The sequence below is a fragment of the Harpia harpyja genome, chromosome 11, assembly GCF_026419915.1.
Source record: "Harpia harpyja isolate bHarHar1 chromosome 11, bHarHar1 primary haplotype, whole genome shotgun sequence".
NCBI lineage: Eukaryota > Metazoa > Chordata > Aves > Accipitriformes > Accipitridae > Harpia > Harpia harpyja.
Genome location: NC_068950.1, coordinates 10,548,931 through 10,569,384, shown reverse-complemented (window position 1 = coordinate 10,569,384; position 20,454 = coordinate 10,548,931). Strand labels below are relative to the sequence as shown.

At 40.1% G+C, this 20,454-nt stretch overlaps 1 protein-coding gene across 8 annotated transcripts in view; it reads left to right on the top strand.

The window, feature by feature from the left end:
- RASAL2 (RAS protein activator like 2) overlaps nucleotides 1-20,454 on the top strand; it is a 196,027-nt gene that overhangs the window by 133,325 nt on the left and 42,248 nt on the right. For 7 of the 8 annotated variants that reach the window (XM_052800962.1, XM_052800960.1, XM_052800963.1 and 4 more), the window contains 2 exons: nucleotides 6,590-6,696; nucleotides 19,818-19,927. In XM_052800962.1, the coding sequence (XP_052656922.1) occupies nucleotides 6,590-6,696; nucleotides 19,818-19,927 (217 nt within the window). Of the gene's footprint in view, nucleotides 1-5,066; nucleotides 5,817-6,589; nucleotides 6,697-19,817; nucleotides 19,928-20,454 lie in introns of those variants that run through there. The other variant, XM_052800966.1, reaches the window with a different exon arrangement.

Here is a 20,454-nt window from a genome sequence, read left to right as displayed (position 1 = left end):
ATGTATTTTCACCAAGGTAGAAGAAACCATGAGTAAATACTGACTGCACCCAAAGAGATCTCTTTCTCATTAGTGCTGTCACGTGAGCACTCTGAAACAACCCTAAAGAGATAATGAGACAAAAATAGTCTCTTCTGTCTTAACTAAGTTGTGAGTGCCATAATGTTACTGAATGTATATGCTGTACTGATACATCATAAACTGCCTTGGGGCATGTTGAATTTTTGTACTTGTTGAAATGCTTATTTATTTTTAAAAGGCTCTAAAAGTGAATTAGATACTCCCTTTTCAATAGGCTCAACACAGTAGTTTATTTGGAATGAAAGTACTTGAATTAGCAGCCCATCTGAGTATTCCCACTTGATGAACATTCATTCATGCATATAAAACTTTTTTTTTAAATTACATATATATGTATGTTGGGGTTTAATTTTTTTTTTTTAATATATGCATATAGGAGGAGACCAAACCATCAGGGTGAAACAAGCACCTTCATTATTTATGCACTGTGGTAGGTGGCCAGCAACTCACAATGAAAATAGTTAATAAAAATGTAGCAGAGTAGAAGGGCAGTATCTCTGTTGTGGTTTGTTTTCAAGCCCTACAAGCTAAAAGTTTTAGTGTACTGTCTTTGTAAACTAAGAAACAAGCTCTGTAGTTCCTGTTGTCCGTGAAACAAATCTTGAATCTCTGTTTGTAGTAAACCACTCAACTGGTAGTTACATCTATGAATAACATCTTCAAAAACTAGCTGTCAATGGCAAACCCATAAGTGCTCCAACTATTCCAAGCTTAGATTTGAGCCTATTATTTCTTTAAGTGTGTTTGTAAAAGAAATACTAAGTCGCAAAAAGTCAAGTGCTGCAGGTTTTTATTCTGGATTTCTTTTGTAGTTAATCCGTAAGAGTAATTGGCCTTTTGACAGAGCAGAAAATAGTGCTGAAGGAGGCCTTGAAATCCTTTAGTCCTTTCTAGTCTGTTGCTACATCCCCAGTAGGGTCTCTTCTGTCTGTCCTCTTTGAGAGAAACACTTGTCTTTCCTGTTCTTACAAATGTTCGATAACTAAGATTTTTTTTTTCCCAACTCTTTCTTCAAGATACTCTTTTATTTTCCCCCTGCTAGAATTTGGTTATTTATCTGGGGATAATTACTTTAGTATAAGTTTATTTTAAGAATAAATAATCACACAGAGGCCCATGAAGGGTTATTTTCTTAATGTACTTCTTCCCTCCTGACTCCTGTGTAGGGTTTATCACACTCTAATAGAGCCTTGTTTCAAGTTAAGACTGTAAACTCTTTGGGGCAGAAACGGTGCCTATTCGGTACTTAGTCTAGCCATGCTGCATTCTGGTAAGAGGCCTCTAGGCATTACCATATTTGAAATGTGCAATAACCTGTCCAGGCAGATGAATTCCTAAAATTGCATAGCTAAAAAGTAAATATTTAGGTTGTTTGTCCACTGTGGTAGCTATTGCTGCATGAGTGCTACAACATTTAAAACAATGACAAATTTTGTTTAAAAAAATGGGGTATAGTATGTGTAGCTTATTGATCCTTCCTTCAGACAAGAGGCTAATTGCAGGATTGTTTGATTGTTCAGCTAATGCTCTGACCAGCAGCAATTACCATTTTCTCATGGGGAGTGCCAAGGCAGCTATATAAAGGGGGTGAAAATATTTGGGTGGGGTTTGGTTTTGTTTCAGCTGGGGATATTTTAATACAAGGGCACCTGAGAGGCAGTCTTTGGGAACGCTTGGTTCTGGATAGGTAATTGGTTGTATTGAACTGGGTTTGTATTTTGCAAATGCCTGTAATTAAGCTAGACTTGAGAGGCAGAATGAACTGATTCTTTTTATGAATCATATTCTCTATCCCCTCTCGTCACAGACCAAGGTACCATCATATCAGGATGTGTGCAGACAAAACAAAAGGAAGTCCCAATCCCTGAAATCTTATTATAATATCTTTCTTTTATTTTCCTAACCAGTAGGTAATATACACCAGCAGTCTGCCCCCTTCCTAGTAAAGACAACACAAAGATACCAAAGAAAGATATCTGGAAAATGAATTTGAGGATGGATTTTTTTTTTCCCCCCCTCAACAGAATCTGTGTCCTGGGAAAGAAATATTAATTAGTTTTTTGTCAGTAGTACAATTTTTATTTTCAGTGGATGGTAAATGTAGCCTTTCACAAATCCAAATCTTTCTCGCACATCAGAGCGAAGGGTGTGGTAGCAGATAATTGGTCAGTGCTAAGCTATGTGTTGTTATGAACCGCTAAAAGTCACAACTGATAAAATTGTGACTTTGATTATTGACTGTGACTTTTGATTGATTGACTATTATGAACTGCTAAAAGTCACAACTGATAAAAGGCTGGTCTGCAGAACATGACCAGGCTGAGAACTTTATTATAGAAGTGTGGGACCTGCCAGCCTGGAGTAGATGGTCTGATCTGTTGTTCGCTGTGACAGAGACCAGTACCAGCCCCTTATGAGTAATGACAGGAGTTATGCTTGCCAGCGTGCTTACCCCTTTTTCGCATCTCCAGGTAAGTCTTGGGGACTGCTTTACAGTCACCTGCTGGACTCCATAAGCAGGAACTCAGATCTGGAGATGTTCTTGCCAGTCCTGGGAGGACACATGCCCAGTCTGGAAGGTGCCGCAGTCTTGATGCAAGTTCCACTGAAACTGTGCAGTACTTTCATTGCACTGCCCTTTGCAAAATCATGGACAGCCCTGTAATCTTTGTTTCCGTGACCTTATTTGCAAGTTCAGTAACTTCATTCTTTTCACACTAACCCCTGAGGATGTTTCTTTGTTCCTGATAGTTTACCCTGCCCCTCTCCAATCCATTTCTAATTCAGAAAAATAGAGATAGAGTAGCAAGCACTGTCCTGCAAAGCTGGGAGGTTTGTTTCATCTCTACTTCTCCCACCCTAAGAAAAAGCTCTTCACGGTAGAATACAAATTCCCACAACAGCAAGGTTTCAGATTTCAAGTGGCCAGAGCACCCAGCAATAGGAAATTCAGATCGAGTCCGAGAGCCGCATCCTGACTGGAGGTCATTGAGGCTATGCCGCTGTGGCCAAGATGGTTGCCTTCCAAGGAGGTCAATCATCACCACTACTCATAGTAGTAAGTGGCACTTGTCTTACACAAACCTGCCTTCTGGCCAACAAAACAAGCTTTGGTGTTGCAGAGGGTAGAGTGGCGCAATATGAAGATGTGAAAAGAGACCTACCTTCATTGTATCCTTGGGCAGTTCCCTCTTCAGAGGCGTCTGCCATTGCTGAGTAATTGGCTCAGCTAATTTGTAACTGACTATTTCTATGTAGTGTGTAAATATTTGCGTAAATATTTATTTACATAAATATTACTGCATATCACCAATATATGAGGTGATAAATTAAAAGTGTCCTACAGGGATGTTTACAACTCATTTGTTTGATGGATTATTTTTTTAAGGTTGAAAGGGGGAGGATCTGTCTATCCTTTTTTTTTTTCTTTTTTTCCTCATTTTCTTTTCTTCCCAGAAATTGAGAGTAGATGAAAAGGGTTTCAGATTGTTTATCTATAGAAACAATGTGATTTATCTGTAGTGTCGGTCCCTGAGAGCGAGCAATGGAGAAGGCAGTTGTAATTTAATACTAAGCCGACGAGAGGTGCATCGATTTTTACAGCAGGTGAAGATTATGCAAGAGTAGCCTCTAGCATTACTTGTGGAGCAGGGGAGGGAACCGTCTCATTTTTTGCCTGGTGGTGACAGTATAGATTTTTTTACACAACTCAGCAAAAACACCATTCTGCAGGCATCATAGCAGGTTGCTTTAGCTTTTGATTTCCAGTTAACATATCTTGACAATTTTGCTATATCTAGGTCTTCTTTTTCCTGGGGACTGAGCATGTTGTTTATTTGCTCTTGTTTTTTTAGAAGGAGAAGAGAGGGAAAGGTAGTTTTATTTTTAGTTCATTGCAGGCACCTTGTGAATATTTCATTTTCCCTTTCCCATTTGGTACACTTCTGTGATGGTCTGAGAGTGGAAGAAACTCATTTTACCAGTGGAATCTCAGTGTTTTATTTGCAGAGAACTTAAATTGCTGCTGGGTGGATGTCAGGGGAAGAGGGAAGGCAAGGAGAGACAGGCATGTTCCTTGTTGTAGCTTTGCAACTCCATTTGGTTTAAACTTAAACTTTTTCCTAAACTGCCACTCCTGCAGAACCTATTGTTGAAAATAGTGGGGAATTCAGGCTCCTGTTTTCATTCATGACTCAGCAAAGTTAACAGACTGTGTTAAATTACTGAAGGAGCTTTGATGTGATTTCCTGTATGTGAGAAGTGGAGAAAGCCAAACCTATTACGTTACGCATTACTATTCGATGTAAAATAAAAGGTGCTCACTTTAGTCCCCAGTTGCAAGTGAATATATCACTCCCATTTGCTTTCATTACATTTACAGTGAGAACAGCAGAAGCAATCATTTAAATCCAATGTAATACAGCTCTCTTTGGGAGAGCAGTACTTACAGGTGCTGCAGAAAATAAGTTTCCCTTTGTAGAGGCCGGGGGAGGAGGCTGGCAGTATAAAAGAGCGCATCTTCAGATAAAACTAGCAGCCTCTGCAAAGGCTCCTGCGATAGTGTGACTGACCATTACTCAAAAACCTTGGTCTAGCACTGGCCCTGCTCCAAGCACTGTGTTCTCTAAAGGTGCCCTGACAGGGACTTACCCTCCAGCACTGGAACAGGCGATGCCTCCTTAGCTGTAAGAGAAAGTGCCCGATGCTGCTCATCAGCTGAAGGAGAAATCTCCCCGAAAGTGGTATTGCTCTATCACAGTTATTGCAAGCTTTGACAGACCGTGATTTACTTGGTCGGTGCAAGCAGGGCTTGTGCATTGTCCTCATGGTTGGCAGCGAGCGGCTGTGCCCTGCCCATTTTCCAGTGGTAGCTACATTGTGTGTTAGACTTTGTTTGCCCACTTCAGGAGGCTGTTCTCCCCCTTAGCAGTTCTTTCCTCACGATGGTTACAAGCAGATTGAGAGGCTGAATGTTAGCAGTTTGGTTTTTTAAAAGATAAATATCTACCATGTGAGACACTAATACTGCAGGGTCCAGATTTCTTAGCCTCTCGTTCAATATGCTCCATTTTGTCATTCTTCAAGCATCCATGGGAGATACGTATTATAACTCTGGTGAAATCAAAATCCGGTATGCAAAGATATCACAAGTAATGTTATCCCTGAAGAAGGCTTTTCTCATTTTTTCTTCGGTTATTTTGAGGGAAACACTGCTCTCGTGGAACCAGCTGGCAGTCTATCTCTGTAAACCTTTTTTCTGCTGTGAATCAGGATATACAGTGAAATTTTCTGTAGCGGAGGGAAGCCGGCAGTTGGGCGTCTGTTAATAGCCTGAAAGTAACTAATGAGGATGTGCAGTCGGAGCGATTGATTGAATAGCTGCAGTCCTGTGTGTTTCTTTTTCGCTTGCTCGCTTGCTCTCTGCAAGCTGTGGAAAGGGAGGGGGAACGGAGAGATCCAGCTTTCTCTTAAGTGGAAGTAGCACGGATCCCCAGGGCCAGGCGGCCAGAAATGGAAGTTTAAGCTGCATCTGTCTCTTGAAAGGAAAACGGCAGGAGTCAAAATGTCACTATCTGGAGTCACGGCTTACTCCTTTTCTTTAAGATTTGGAAGATAACAATGGACTTTCTGCTAGGAAGTGATTTTTTCCCTCCCTGTGTTGGGGGATGTTTTGTGAAGCTGGATTCCTTTAAGTCTGGCAATTGAGCTGGAGATGGGCAGCAGTTGTGATAAAGGTATCTATATGTATGTGTATCTAGCTTTATATAAAAATGCATATATGTACAGTATATGTGTGTTTGTGTAGAGATTTTTAATAGTGTATATACTTTATTATGCTATTATTCTAATATTTATACCAGAAAAAGATAAGTGCATCTTTTATGAATATTTGTGCTCATCAGATCAGCCTGCATGGATTTAAGATGCCAAAGTCATATCTTAGTAAGGTCATATTGCCAGAATGAGGAGAAGTTGACCTATTTTTTTTTATCTGCAGAGATATATGTGTCATATTACCTGGGCAGTTGATGAGTCTTCTGCTGGTTGCATGGTTTGAGCAAGTAGTGTGATCACATAAGACCGAACTTTGACCTTTCTCAAATTGTGTTCAGCTGTGACTAAAATTGAGCTTCCCTGTGTCTTGATTTTAGTTATCTGTTAATTACTGCATTGCTTATGTAAAAAAAAAAAATTAAAAAAATAAAGTTCTCTGAATACTATCTCACAAACAGTAATAGAGTACTAAATATGTTTGAGTATTGATCTTTACCAGCATTTTTTTATTTTTATTGCCTACAATCAAGTCAGATTCACAACCTTGAATCTGTCAGTGGCAATGCCATTGTGATTTAGTAAGTAAATAAGACGTAGAAAAATAGGTGAGTGTAATTCAGCAGTTTAGTAATGCACTTGAAACTTTGCTGAGGCGTCTGTCCTACAGAGCATAAAACCTGACTATTCCCCACCCCCCGGCATCCATTCACCTTCTTTTTCTTCTCTTCCTTAGAGGTCCCAGCAGAGAGATCTCCTCGCAGACGGAGCATCTCTGGGACCAGCACCTCTGAGAAAACCAACTCCATGGATGCTTCAAATACTTCTCCTTTCAAAGTGCCAGTAAGTGTCATTGCATAGGAAGAGGACATGAAAATATCACAGTGTACAACTAAGCTCGGGGGGGGGGGGGGAGTATTGCTATCAACTGTCATGTATTATCAATGAGATTTCTGGTAGATCCATAACTTGCTTATTTGCCTTGCCTTGATCTAAAGTTGCAAATAGTGAAACTTATCAGTGTTAATGTGGGCAGCGACCTATATAAATACTTTTGAAGTCGCCACCAGGGATTGCATTACGTATTCAATTTTGACTAGGAAAAAAGTTCATTTAGGTTGGCGATAGCATGTTATTTTCCCTCATGCCACTGAAGTCCATAGAGAATTGAAATGGCTTTATAGTTTATTCGGAAGCTGATGAAATTTCTGCAGGTGTCTTCATTGCTCTTTAGCTATTCACTTTTTGTCAAGAGTTTGGTTGGCTGTGAGTCTGCATGAGACATTTTCAGCTAGAGTCCAGATTTTCTTGTTTGTATCACTCTTTGGTCAGTGCATCCAAGAGCACAAAGGCCTTTCTATTATTAGACTGAGGACAAATGCTTCAAGTTAAAATGAGGTGCTCTGTAATTTTTTAACAATATTTGTTCATGTTTTAAAATACCTAACTTTAATATTGCAAGTATTTTCATACCCCTCTATTTTTGGCAAGTAATCTGCCTACTTTAAAACCTGAGGAAAAACAGAAGAAGAATTATCTAGTGAACATCAAGTTTTTTGTATATTTCTCTATGGACATGAGTACCATTTTTGTACCTTGGTGTATATGTTCTTGCTTTGCTTTAGACAGCACGCATCTCTTAAGCACACTTCCTAGCTCACTTTAGATCCAAACGTGTGTGAAACTTGTTTTTTTTATTAAATTCTACATTGTGTCATTTTAAAAATAAACCTGTAAACTTGTGATTTATTGGAATTGAAAAAGGGACCAAGGAAGCAGTGAATATACTGGGTATCCATACTTGGTCCCTTTTCAGAGTCATAGAATAATATAGATTGGAAGGGACCTCCAGAAGTCTCTGATCTATCCCCCTCTTCAAAGCTGGACCAACTTATATCCGATTGCTCAGGGCATTCTCCAATCAGGTGTTGAAAACCTTGAAGGATGCATACTGCACAGCCTTGCTGGACAACCTGTTCTGATATTTGACTATCCTCATTGTGAAGAATATTTCTTTTGTAAAGGCTTTCTTGTCAGAACAAAACTTGAACTTCCAATGTCTATTGAAAGACCATGAATCACATTTTCCTCTAGTTCAAAAAATATCTGAAGTAGCAGTTAAAGCAGAATATATTGCTTAGCCTTGAGAAGAGAAAGCACTGAGGGAAATCTTAGCAATGTGTATAAATACCTGATGAAAGGAAATAAAGACGACGGAGCCAGGCTCTTTGGACAAGAGGCAGTGAGCACAAATTGAAATATAAGAAATTCCATTTAAACATAAGAAAAACCTTTTTTCACTGTGAGGATGATCAAACACTGGAACAGGTTGGCTGGAGAGGTTGTGGAGTCTCCATCACTGATGATACATTCAAAAGCAGACTGGCCACACAGTCCTCAGCACCTTGCTCTAGTTTACCATGCTTTGAGCAGGAGGGTTGGACTACACAATCTCCAGAGGTGCCCTCCCACCTCAGCTATTCTGTGATTCTATGAACTACCCTTTATCACTTCAATGACCTGTTTTCTGGGTGGTACTTGGGGAAAAAAGGGTCTTGGTCTAGTTGCATGAGAAGTTGTCACAAGAATATTCTGTTATGTCAAGTTCTGAGACTTTTATGCTGAACCCATGGTCCACACAGTTCCAGGAGGATTTCTGAACTCTGAGAGCCTTCAAAAGTCCTAGCTATTCTCATCTTCATTTATAAGAAATTCTCTGTCTTCTTTGTCTTCATCTACAAGTAATTGCCCTAGCCTTTATGTATACATGCATTGTCATAGTCTTCGTCTAACAGCTGCAAGCTCCATATCAGAAGTGTTGATTACTATCTGTATTGTTTGTTTTATATGCCTCCTTTTTAGTTTGTTCCTCATTTTTGTACAGTTTTTTTTAATGTTGATCCTATCTTTTAAGTGATGTTTTAATGTTTGTCTAATTCTTCTCTAATAGCTCTCTAATACTTCTTAGCTCCTGCTCCCTTTCAAAACAAGAACATTGCAGAATGTTTCTCATTTCCCCTGGCAGGGTATTGGGCTTTTAGGACTCTGGCAAATAGGCTCAGGAAGCAATACATGGCTGCCTTTCTTGGGCATAAACCAGCAAAAAAACTAGAAGCTATTTGTGCCACATGTAGCTGGTATTATGCTTCTTTGTCTGCCTGGCCACCTGTATACCCAGGAGCATAATGCACCCTCCTGTCTTTCTCATAGGGACAAGGCTTCTGGCTTTGTAGGTTTTGCTCTGAATAGCCCATTTATATGCTGTTACTCCTTAGCAGGTTGTGGTGCAGGTGGGGGCTGAGATCATTCCGTTTTAAAACGTGCCAACTTCTGATCTCTTTAAAAGAGCAAGCTGCAATTAGAAGTCAGATTGCCTAAGAATACAGATGAGCTCAAGCCAAAACTACTGAAATAAAATACCCTGTTAACTTTGTGGATTGGCACACCTCTAATAAGTGGATGATAAGATGGGGAGGAATCATGTTTCTTCCTTTGATTTATATTAAGAATTTCCCAGCTCTCAGAAGTAGGTAAGATGACTTGGGCACCTTGTGGAAGTCTCAGCTCAGTGGTCTGAGCTTCAAGTGAAGGATGTAAGGGGTGCTTGTAATGGCTTTAAATTTGTGCATGTGTGTGTGTGAGGTCACCTTTATTTGACAGGGAGTTATTGTACATATAAAGGAGATTAATAATAAGAGAACTTGCGTTTTTGTTTTTCCAAACATTGACACCTACAGTATAGGTTGGAGGGCTATAGGTAGCTGCAGTGTAGTGCTGTCTCAGTTATTCTTTCCATGGACCTGACTCTGTGCCATACCTCTTCTACTCACTGCTAGGATTTCTAAAATAAAGCAGCTTAAGGCAGGGGACAGCTTAACCTTCTTCCATACTGATGGAAAATTATGCTGAGACTTTCATAATAAGTTGCTTTTACAGCTTTTTAAGTTTGCCTCTCAGAAAAGCTATTTAAAAGCTGTCTTCTCAATAGGACAGTGGCTTCCAGCATGTACTGTGCAGTTTTTTTTCCTTTCTAACACCAGGCAGTGGTACTCACTCAGAACGGGGCATCTGTTTTTTTAATACTGCTAATTGGCATTTGTTTAGCATCTGGAATTTTGATTCATAACAGCATAATGGCCTTTAAGCGAACATTTCCTTGATGAGACATTTTTTAAGTAGTCTTTTCAGTGGCAGTGGTCAATGAAGGATTTATTTTAAGGGGCTGACGTGTAAAGTTCAGGAAATTAGCCATTGTACCTCCTGCGTGTGCACTGGAGGAAAAGACATATGTTTAAATTTACTATTGTGTGAAAAGTAGAATTTCAGTTCTTACAAACATACTTTTTCTCGGGACTAACCACTACATGGACCAGCATGTGCAACGTGTTTGTACTGCTTATCTCCCACCAAGGGGAATGAAGTGTATTCTGCTGATGCTGACATTGCACAGCACAAGGCATACATAGAGATAGGAGCTCTTGGTGCTTGTCCTTTCTTTTTCTTCCACATTTCCCCAAATATTCTTGTCTGCAGTTAAAACATAAGTCTACATTTATGTTCTGTTGTGTTATTGCCGTTTGACAATTTCCAAGCATATCTGGGAGGAATATTGAGAGAGAACAGAAAGGCACAAAAGGTAGGAAAATTGAGATGAGGAAGCATGTGTCTTCTCACATATAGACAGATGTGTGCTGTTTATAGATACGCATATATAGGAAAAGTCATATTTTTAATAATGAATAATATTTGACTCAACAAATAGGAAGGCATACAGAACTGGCTAGAAGTAGGCATCGTGACGCATAGGTGGGCGAGAAACCAGCTTTTCCCTTCCCACACACACTATGTCCTGGCAGAGTGTCTCAGTCTCAGTGCATCCCGTTCCCTACTGTTGCACTGTTGAGCCCCGGCAGCACTGCGGCAACTGACCATATTCTCTCATTGCTCTGGCATTGGAATTGAGGGACCAGGGTAAATATGAGATTATCAAAATCTTCAAACCTCCTGCAGTGGCAGGATAGAGAGGAATTGCTAATCCACTCTTCAGACTCTCATTGTGCTCTCCAATTTTTGCTTCTTTGGGGTAGGGTTGTTAGTGAGTTGTTATTACAAATAATATATGATTCATCCATGTCTTCTGGCTATTAGGAAAAAAGGCAAGAAAGAGGCAAAGAAACAAGTGCAAATGAGATAGGAAAGCCAGAACACAATCTTTGAACTAAATAAAATGATTTTTATAGGAACCCTGTGTGCATTTGATGGGAAGACTGATACTTACAGATTGCCTGCCTTGGTTTGTTTCTAGTCAAGAATATAATTAGATCTATAGAAATACTGTCTGCCTCTCTGCTCTTTAAGAGTACTGCTAAATGGAACAGAAGACAATGCAGCCAGCCTAAGTGAAGGTCACAGCTTGATGAGATCTCACGGCTGCCCAGCCTCATCTTTTATGCAGTCAGCAAGATTGTTGCTTCTCCAGAGCACAGCTCCACTACCGTCATGCTGCCAGGTTAGAACAAGTCTGATCTTTTCTGGCCATGTGACCTGATGGCATACAAGTACATCTTTTTAATTCTGCGTCAGCGCCAATGCAGAGATGGAATTGTTGATTTACCTTAGTGTGAGGCATCGCAGCATCCTTCATGAAAAACTGGCTGTGCTCAAATCTGTCCTCCCTATTGTAAGATTAACATTTTTCCTTCCACTTTCCACTCTTTTCTTACCGTAACACATTTGAATCTGCTTTCATTTTTTATCATTTGCCTGTGATGTGATGGTTTAGGTATGCTGGCTATTATTCTGCAGATGTTGCCGGAAGGCATAAATGGGTGATTTGCTATCTCTAGGTTGCTCACCAAGTTCTCATCCATATCTTTTTTCTGGGGTAATACTGTTCATGGGCTCTATAACCTTCACAATATCTTTCTGCCAAAGTGGATTTGTTCATTGCATCAAACTTCAACATTGAGTCAGATGACGGATATATTCAGTCTTTGACACTGTCTGGTGGACCTCGAACAGCAGGAACATTTTTCTCATGTTTGGTGTAAACTTGACTTTATCTAATTCCCCTGCAATTAACGTAGGGGAACTATGAATGCATACGGCTATAAACACTGGTCACATTCCAATCATCCTTGGTTTAATAGTGTTTAAATGTGCACCAACTCATCCTATTCTTTACCTCCAAACCATGGCTTAGTCAAGTCATGCAGAGTTTAATTAGTGCATCCTCTGCAAATCAGTCTTTCTGGCCCTTTTATCACTTTTCTTGCTCTTCTGTTTTTAATTCCCTTCAATTGATTCTCCAAGTTCTGGTACTAAAGTTCACAGGAATGTGTGTTATCAGTTTCTAATTGCTCACAACCCTTTGTGTTATTTCTCTGTCCTCCCTGGCCCTTGCTTCACCTCCTAATTTAATATAGCTCAGTGTAATTAATGTGCTGTTTAACTTTTCTTCCAGATCATTAACAAAGATGTTAAACAGAAGCAGTCATGCCACTATCCCCACCACATCCCATTGGACCCTTTCTTCTACCTTGATACCTCATCACTTGTCATAACCACTCTTTTTAGATATTCCTGCAGCCAGTTCTCAGGTTTGTGTTACTAGCTTTGACAAAGCTCATTTCCATTAATTTTTCTAATTAGTATGTATGTTGTGTTATCAAAAGGTATTCTGAAGTGTTGGGCTGCTTACTGGCTGTGTGCCAGGGGATTAAAGAGCCGGGGTCACAAAAATTGCTGCCTCCTTCCTGACGTGAGGGAAAGACAAAAATGCAGCTGCTCGAATCCTGGTGAGGTAGGCTGGAGGCCATCACTTCTCCATGTACTTCACTGGCTGCAGCCGATAACTGTTGTTTCATTAAACACTCTGATAGACTTGGGTGACCTGTTTCTTATTTATTGTTTATCACTGTTGTTTTGTTGTTCTCTAGATAGACTTCTGACCTTTATTCCTTAATTCCTGGATAGGGGCTTTTAAGGATGCTCTTGTGCTAGTGCCTGATGTGAACAGCTCCCATGAAGGCAGCCGGGCTCTGCTCCCAGTTGCATCCATGCTAAACACCTTGCTGAACTGGGATCTGAAAAGCTGATGTAGCTGTCCCCAGCTATCGGGTAGCTCTTGTTTCTTCATGAATTTTTTAGTATGATTCCCAGTGACTTGGAAATTTGATTCCTTTAGTACTTTTGACTGCATATCATGCAAAGTACATGCCATCTTATGATACATTTTATTAATAGATGTATTATCAATGTATCCCTGTTGTGGTATCCTCTCCATTTCCTTGGTTTTATTATTGTTCTTAAACTTGTTCATCCTATTCTGCACCCCTCCTGTGACTGTAGACAATTTTTCATTGGAAAGTTGAAATTGTTATCTGGCCAAATCTGCAGTGCTGTCCCATCAGGGGAAAAATATCTTCCTGATCCTTGCTGTTGATCAGCTTGTGTCCTGAAGCATGATAATTGCTCACTCTTGTTATTTTTAAACCTGACTAATGCAGCTACATATGTTATTCTTCCTTATATAAACACATAATCCTTTTTTAATCTTGCTGAAAAAATTTGTCTGTATAATATCTTGTGGTAGAGAATTCTACGGGTTGATTTATAGATAGCATTAGAAAAGGTCTCCTGACAATCAGTTAAATGTGCTGCCTCATGTTAAATTGCCCCTTGGTTTTCTTATGTAACAGGGTGCATGAGGAGCTTAGTTAATTTCCATTCTATTTGTTTTATACATCTATAATCCCTTCTTGCTTTTGTTTCTAAAATAAATAGTCAGTCTTTAAAACATATCATTTGTAAATCCCCCTCTTGTCTGCCTTTAATCAGTTTATACTTCTGGAGTTTAGTTTTGTTCTAGTTTTCTTGCTGAGATGAGAAGATCAGAAGAGAGTGCTGCATTAGTGCGAAAGCTATGGCAGATTTACATAATACCACTTTACTTTTATTGTGCTTTATCCTTTGTTTATACATTCAAACATGTTTTTTATTGTTCTCCGCCTGTGCACAAACCACCTCTTCAGTGACACAGTGCCAGGCTTTATGGATGAGTTGATGGTGGAATCTGACTGTTGGAAGTCACTGTCTTGTTCCTTATATTACCACCAAGATGTATGTAGAGTTGTTATCATTTGCTTTTCTACTGTGTGAGTAGCTGAGAGCCTTTTCAAAGGTAGTCACTGCTAATATTTTAATAATGAGTGTTACTGGGCTCATAAGCAAATTTCTCCATCTCCTTGCTAGTTATATTGGCGTTTTGCTGTTGTTCTACAGGGGATAGTAAACTTCACGATGTTTGCTCCTAAACCCTGGAACTTCCTGCTAGTTGTATCTTTCCATTTTACAACCTGGCTATCTTCCCCTGCTTCTTTGCTTCCCATAGCTTTACAATGTTACTGGCACAGGAGAGCATTTTCACTTGGCTGTGATTTTTTTTTTTTTTTTTTTCTCCTTGATAGCTGCTTGTGAGCAGCTTAAGAAATAAAATCCTTCATGTGCTAACAACGCACAGTAGTTGGGAAGCAGTTCTGCTGTCGTCCATAGTCACTTGAGTGTTAGCTTTGTATCCATCCAGTCCTTCCCCTCAGAGGGAACAAGTCTCATCGCTCTGTAAATGAAGTTACCCACCTGCTGTTATTAATAATGCATTAGTGCTCCTCATCGAGAATTATAAATGTTCAAGATGCATTGCAAGCCTCCAAAAGGCGATGTGTTTGTCCCCAGAAATACCTAATGTAGGTAACGGTCCTGCAAACCACAGCACTGCATATAAGATGAACCTCTATTGTCACCCATTTTACCGTGGTTTTGGGGCTTTGAAACTTCCACTAATACTGTTGCATTTTATTGATGGATAATTCGTGTTATATATAGTTTTATTAGTTCATGGCTGAATTAACCTTTCACTTTCAAAACAACAAAGACAATCATTATTTATTATGCATGGGCTGTTCTCTCCAAAGTGAAGAATCAGTACGTCTATAGGGAGCAATAGTTAATAGTTAATGAGTTGAGTAGTTCATACTTGGGCTGCCTTTGAATTTGTTGGGCAGTTCATGTGCTGCTCTGCTGAGATTAGGGACAGACAGACAGTTGTCATCTTTGGCACGGAGTGAGCATTTCCTAAAGCCAAAGCTGCCCTGACCAACAACCATCCCTGAGTTTAAAATACTTGGGGTCAGAGTTTCTATGCCTTCCCTGTGCAGCTATGGAGGGAAGTTATAAAAGCCTGCTGAATTTATCACTTCTCGTATGGTGATTTCTTCTTGGCAGAGTGAGAGAGATGAGATGCTTAACTTCCAAATTAGATGAATAGAATTCTTAGTGGGATTGAATGATTTTTAGATAATTTTTAGGAATTGGGAATTCTTAGCCCAGTGTTTGATGCTTTTGGCTGAGATGATGAACCTGCTCTGAACCTATTCCACATGCCCTATTGAGTATGTGCTTGTGCTCGCTTGCGCTTGCTCTCTCCCCCCGGCTTGCTCGCACCCCCCCGCCCCATTCCCTTAAACGTGTGGTTTTGAGGGGAATTTGTACTGAGCTTTGTCCCATTAGGTGTGGACCATCAAATCTGTCTCGAGAGATTAAGGCGTAATTCTTCTACAGTCATTCTCTCACTGGACTGACAGTACTGATCTTTTGCAATTGCATCCTAGCTAATTTATCCTACCAATGTTTTGCACTTTTTTAATTAAGAACATAGTCTTATAATTTCTGGCAGTTTGGGTAATAAGTTTACATCTTTTTGTCTGAGGGTGTTTGTTTAAGCAGTAAAATTCCCACTATTTTTAAAAAAGTTCCATGATGATTCTTAAAGCTCAGACACTTCATTATAAGGTATAAGAACCAAACAGCAGTGTATTTTGTGTTGAAATAAGTATTTAAGAGAAATACCTAGACAATAAGAAAGGAAGTAAGGGTAGTTTTGTCTTTTTAATGGTACAAGCTACAGTTATTAGCATTGGCAATGATTTCTTCTCTATAGAAGGAAAAGGAAAAAGACCTTTCAGTTAGATGGTATTGTTGCAGATAGTTTATTTTTCATCACTACATCTTTTTTATATCACATTCAGTATTTAAAAACATTTCCTTTGGCAAATGGAAGTTGCAAAGCTCTGCTCAGTTCTGGCACGTGTAAATTTTTCATGCTGCTCCCAGGTTGTCCATCTGTAAGCGCTGGCCCTGCGTGAACTGCCAGCAAGGTACAGAAAGCAAATACTGCAAATGTTTTCAAGTCTTTGAGGATGACCAATAAATACACTCTTTGTTTGAATAATTTTTATCCTTAAGTATATTCTTCCCCTAATTTTTTTTTTTTTTGTACAGTCAACTCTGGATAGGCTTATTGAACCCCAAATAGCATATTTTTTTTGTTAGGGAATAGATTATGTTCAATTAAACCAAGAACATGTTTCACTAATGTTAAAGCAATGCCAATTTAAAATTGTGCATGCACACAAAAATGAATATTCATGGTCCCTCTCTGAGTGGGATTTGGAATGACTCAATAATAAATACTTTTGGACTCCTGCTGAATTGGATCAGCTTTGTCTGATTTGCCCTTAAGGGGAGAAAAACATGTTACTTCGTGTTTGCAATTTGAGTAGCCTGAGAGGTACTGGAATGAAGCCAGGGTCCACCAGATCTGAATCCCTGTAGTTGGGTTTGTTACTTTTTATGCTGAGAGGTCAGAATATATGAAAGTGCCTTTGAAAGTGCTATACATCCTTTACTTGAATTCCAGCAGTGGCCCCAAAAGAAGCCCAAGAGCATCTATTGATTACAGGGTTTTTTTGAAGGCACTTCTTTAATACCAGGACCAAGAAAAGTGCAGGAACATGGGTAGAGTTTGAGTGGCACACACAGCTAAAAACACTTCTTCCCTTTTGACAGTACCTTTTCCCCCAGCACGCTATGTAGATATGTGGGGTGGGGGTGGGGGGTTGCAGTATCTAGATATCAGGCCCTTTCTTTTCCACTTTATTTCCTATTTCAGGGGAATATACCAGCTTTCACCCTTGAGGAGCCTGCTGGCTGGCAAGCCTCAGAAATTGAAGGGCAGTCTTAAATGTAGTACTACCTTCAGATGCAGAAAACAGATTCCCTCTTCCTTTGTCCCCTGCAGCACCATCCCACAGGGCATCCCAGTTTCTCTGTGCTGCCCATGGACAGGCATGTGTCAGGCTCTGGTGTGTGTGAGCAGGTTGTTTCCTACACAAGTATTTGGGAGAGGATGATCTGCGTGTGCTGGAAAGATCCTACAGCCTGCATCAGGTATGGATAGGCTTTCAGTAATACATCACCATCCAAATCTCAATGGAAGAGAAGAGACAGGCCATCTTGCTGTATTTGCTGAAGATGTCATGGGTGTGGACCTGAGGAACTGTCGATTTGGTGGGATTTTTTTTACTCTTGACAACTGAGCAGGACTCACTTGGTTATTCATCGAAAGAAGAAGAGTGAGAACAAGTGCGAGGAGAGAGACAACCCACCTACCAGTGTGTATGGAGAGGGGAATTGTGTGGTTTCAAGAAGGGTTAGGATACAGGAGTGAATTGTGTGGAGGAAGAGGGACAAACTGAATGTAAAGGGACCAAGAATAATAGAATGAGGAAAGGTAGAGAGGGGGGTTGAAGGGTGTGCTTGTTCAAAGGGAAGAGGATACATTTTGTTTCAAAAGGAGCACTGAAAGTATGGGAAGATAAAGGCAAATATGAGATGGGAAAATTGGTTTAGAGATGTTTGCAGTATATGTCTTGAACCTGACCAAATGCAGGCTTTGCTGTTTGGAAGCAACTTCTTTTCCAACAATTAACCTGGCATCCACTGATGAGAAGAGGGTGATAGCCCTTTCCTTTGAATACTGTAGAGCAGCCCAGGTTGGAAGGGACCTCAAAAGATCACCTGGTCCAACCTTTTGTGGGAAAGGGAGCCTAGATGAAATTATGTAGCACCCTGTCCAATCATAGATAAACCTCATTTTCTTCCTGAAGAGGTCAAAGAGATGTGAGATTTTTCAGACTAAAAGATTACAGATAAACTCATCTCTGGTTGTGATGGCCTAATTCTTATAAGTCTGAGAGATGAACGAGTCACATACTTCAGCCTAGCTGAGTCACCTGGAGCCAATAAAACACTCTTGCTTTGTAGGTGTTCTGCATAGGAAAGAACAGGAGACCTTGTTTGTCTCCAATTTGCTGATTTCTGTATTACAGGAGGCAGCTGTGGGCAACATCTGTCACCTGTCCCAAATGCAGCTTGTGGAGGCTTGCCTTGCGAATGTGTTCAAAATTAGCTGTACTTGACTTCTATCCAAGCAAAACATGGATGATGGAAGACAGGGCTGGCCCCAGTTGGCTATCACTGTCACTAGACCATAACTAAAGTAAGGCTGTATATGTGCTGGTTCAATCCACACCAAAAGAACATTTACTTTGAGCAAATTCTACCAACCTATAACCAGTCTATAATATTTTTAACAAACATGGTTTCACTCGCATGTGTTTGGTAAATCTCCCAACAGCAGTGCACAGGATACGGTGGCTCTGCGCAGCTGTTCTGTGAAGGAGCAGAACAGATTCAGCCAGTGAAATGTTGTTTAATCCTACTGGATTAAGAACCTCTGTATTTGCTTTGATCATGCCAAAGAATTTATATGCATGTATGTCTGCAAGCCCTGGAAATATTTTGACACAATATGGTTTATTTTAAATGCATATTATGCTCAAAGTAATTTAAAGGGCTATAGGAGAAAATCAAACTTGCAGGTGTTGAAATATTTCTGTGATTTCCCCACACGTACAGAGGCACACGCCCCTTTGTGTATCAGTGGTCAGATGTACTCATGTTTCACTACTGGTAACACAGCAGTAGCTCTTGATGGTATCAACAAGGAGAGAACTACGAGGAGAGGTTGAGGACTTGTTTATCTGGCAAAAAAAAGGCTAAGGGGTGATGTAAGGCACCTTACTGCAATGGAGAGGGGAATTACAAAGATGATAGAGCCAAACTTTTCCCCATAGTGGCAGATGCTATAATGAGACAGCAGCTGCAGATTGCTGCTTGGGAGGTTTTTGTTGAACACAAGGAAAATTTTTCTCACTGGAAGGGTAATGCAGCACTGGACTGAGTTGCCCAGAGAGCAGAGAGGCGGTAAAATCTCCATCACCAGAGGTTTTCAAGACTTAGCTAGACAAAGTCAGAGTTAGACCGACCTAGTGTTGGCAGTACACACATCGAGCAGGAGGCTGGCTAGATGATCCCCAGAGGCTCCCTCCAACTAATGTGTCTTTAGTCAGTGATTGTTTGGTGAAAATTGTAGTTCAGAAGACAGATTACTTGAAGATTTAGTATTTTAGATCATAGGTAGATTTTGGGGTTGAGCTTTGCTTCAAAGCAATACCAGAACTGGTATCTGAAGTCACTAGTATGTGAAATCTCTTGAAATTTTCAATTCTGGCTAGTGAGACTATTGAAATTACAAATTATTGTAAGACTTAACGTGCTATATCTAAATTAAAAAGGAAAACCCAGGTGCAACTGTGGGTGCGATAGAAGCTCATAATAAAAGACATCTTGTACTCTTAATCTGACCAAGAATTAAAAACATGGCATGTAAAGGGGAGGTAGGAAAAAATACTGATATCTAAGACTACTCCTTATTAAATGGTAATTGTGGGATTTGGGGTCTCTTGTATAGTAGTTGGAATTCATTGAAGTGCACCTGTAATGTGAGTAGTGCTAATTATGGCAATTTGAAGCTATCACATACTGGAACTGTCATTGACAATCTAGCCCTGCCTTTCTTCCTGCTCAGAGGAATCCCAATGAAGCACGTTCTGTAATCGTTGTCAGTGGGAATCACTGCTGAGTTTGGACTCAGTGACAGTGCATTGATTGATTTATTACTGGCATCAGTTTCCGTGTTTCACTTCTGCAACTTCTCATTTTAGGGCTTCTTCAGTAAACGTCTGAAAGGGTCCATCAAGAGGACAAAGAGTCAGTCAAAGTTGGACAGGAACACAAGTTTCCGTCTCCCATCTCTCCGCAATGCTGATGACAGGTAAGGTTCAATGCATCTCCCAAAACAATCTCTCCTCATCCAGAGGCACACTGCAAAATCTACAAGTAGCATGCACAGAATGAGAGCAAGGAAAGGGATTTGTTGTTAAACCAGCAGGTGGGTGTTTTTGGGGGCTGACTCTAGTATGTTAGAAGTTGTTTAGTATACAGTGTACTGCTGACACAGGACTGAGAACTTTACTGCTCTTAACAGCTGACAAAAAGGTCAGGTTAAGCACATGGACTCAAATACCTTTTTCTGCATCAGTTTCGAATAAGCTGCAGACTTTAAATTTCATGATACAAAACCATTGGATTGATCAGCTTTAGAGAAACTTAGCTTGATGCATGCAATCCTTATCCACAGATCAGTGCAGTGGCCAATATGAGGAATTGTGTTGGTGCGAGCAGATCAGTTCAGCTAGCACTCGCAAAGCCCAGAGATGTGCAGTACAGTTCAGGCACGTTAAGAATCATTGCTAATGTCAGTCAATTGTATAGTTACTGCAGTGTTACTACAATGAACAG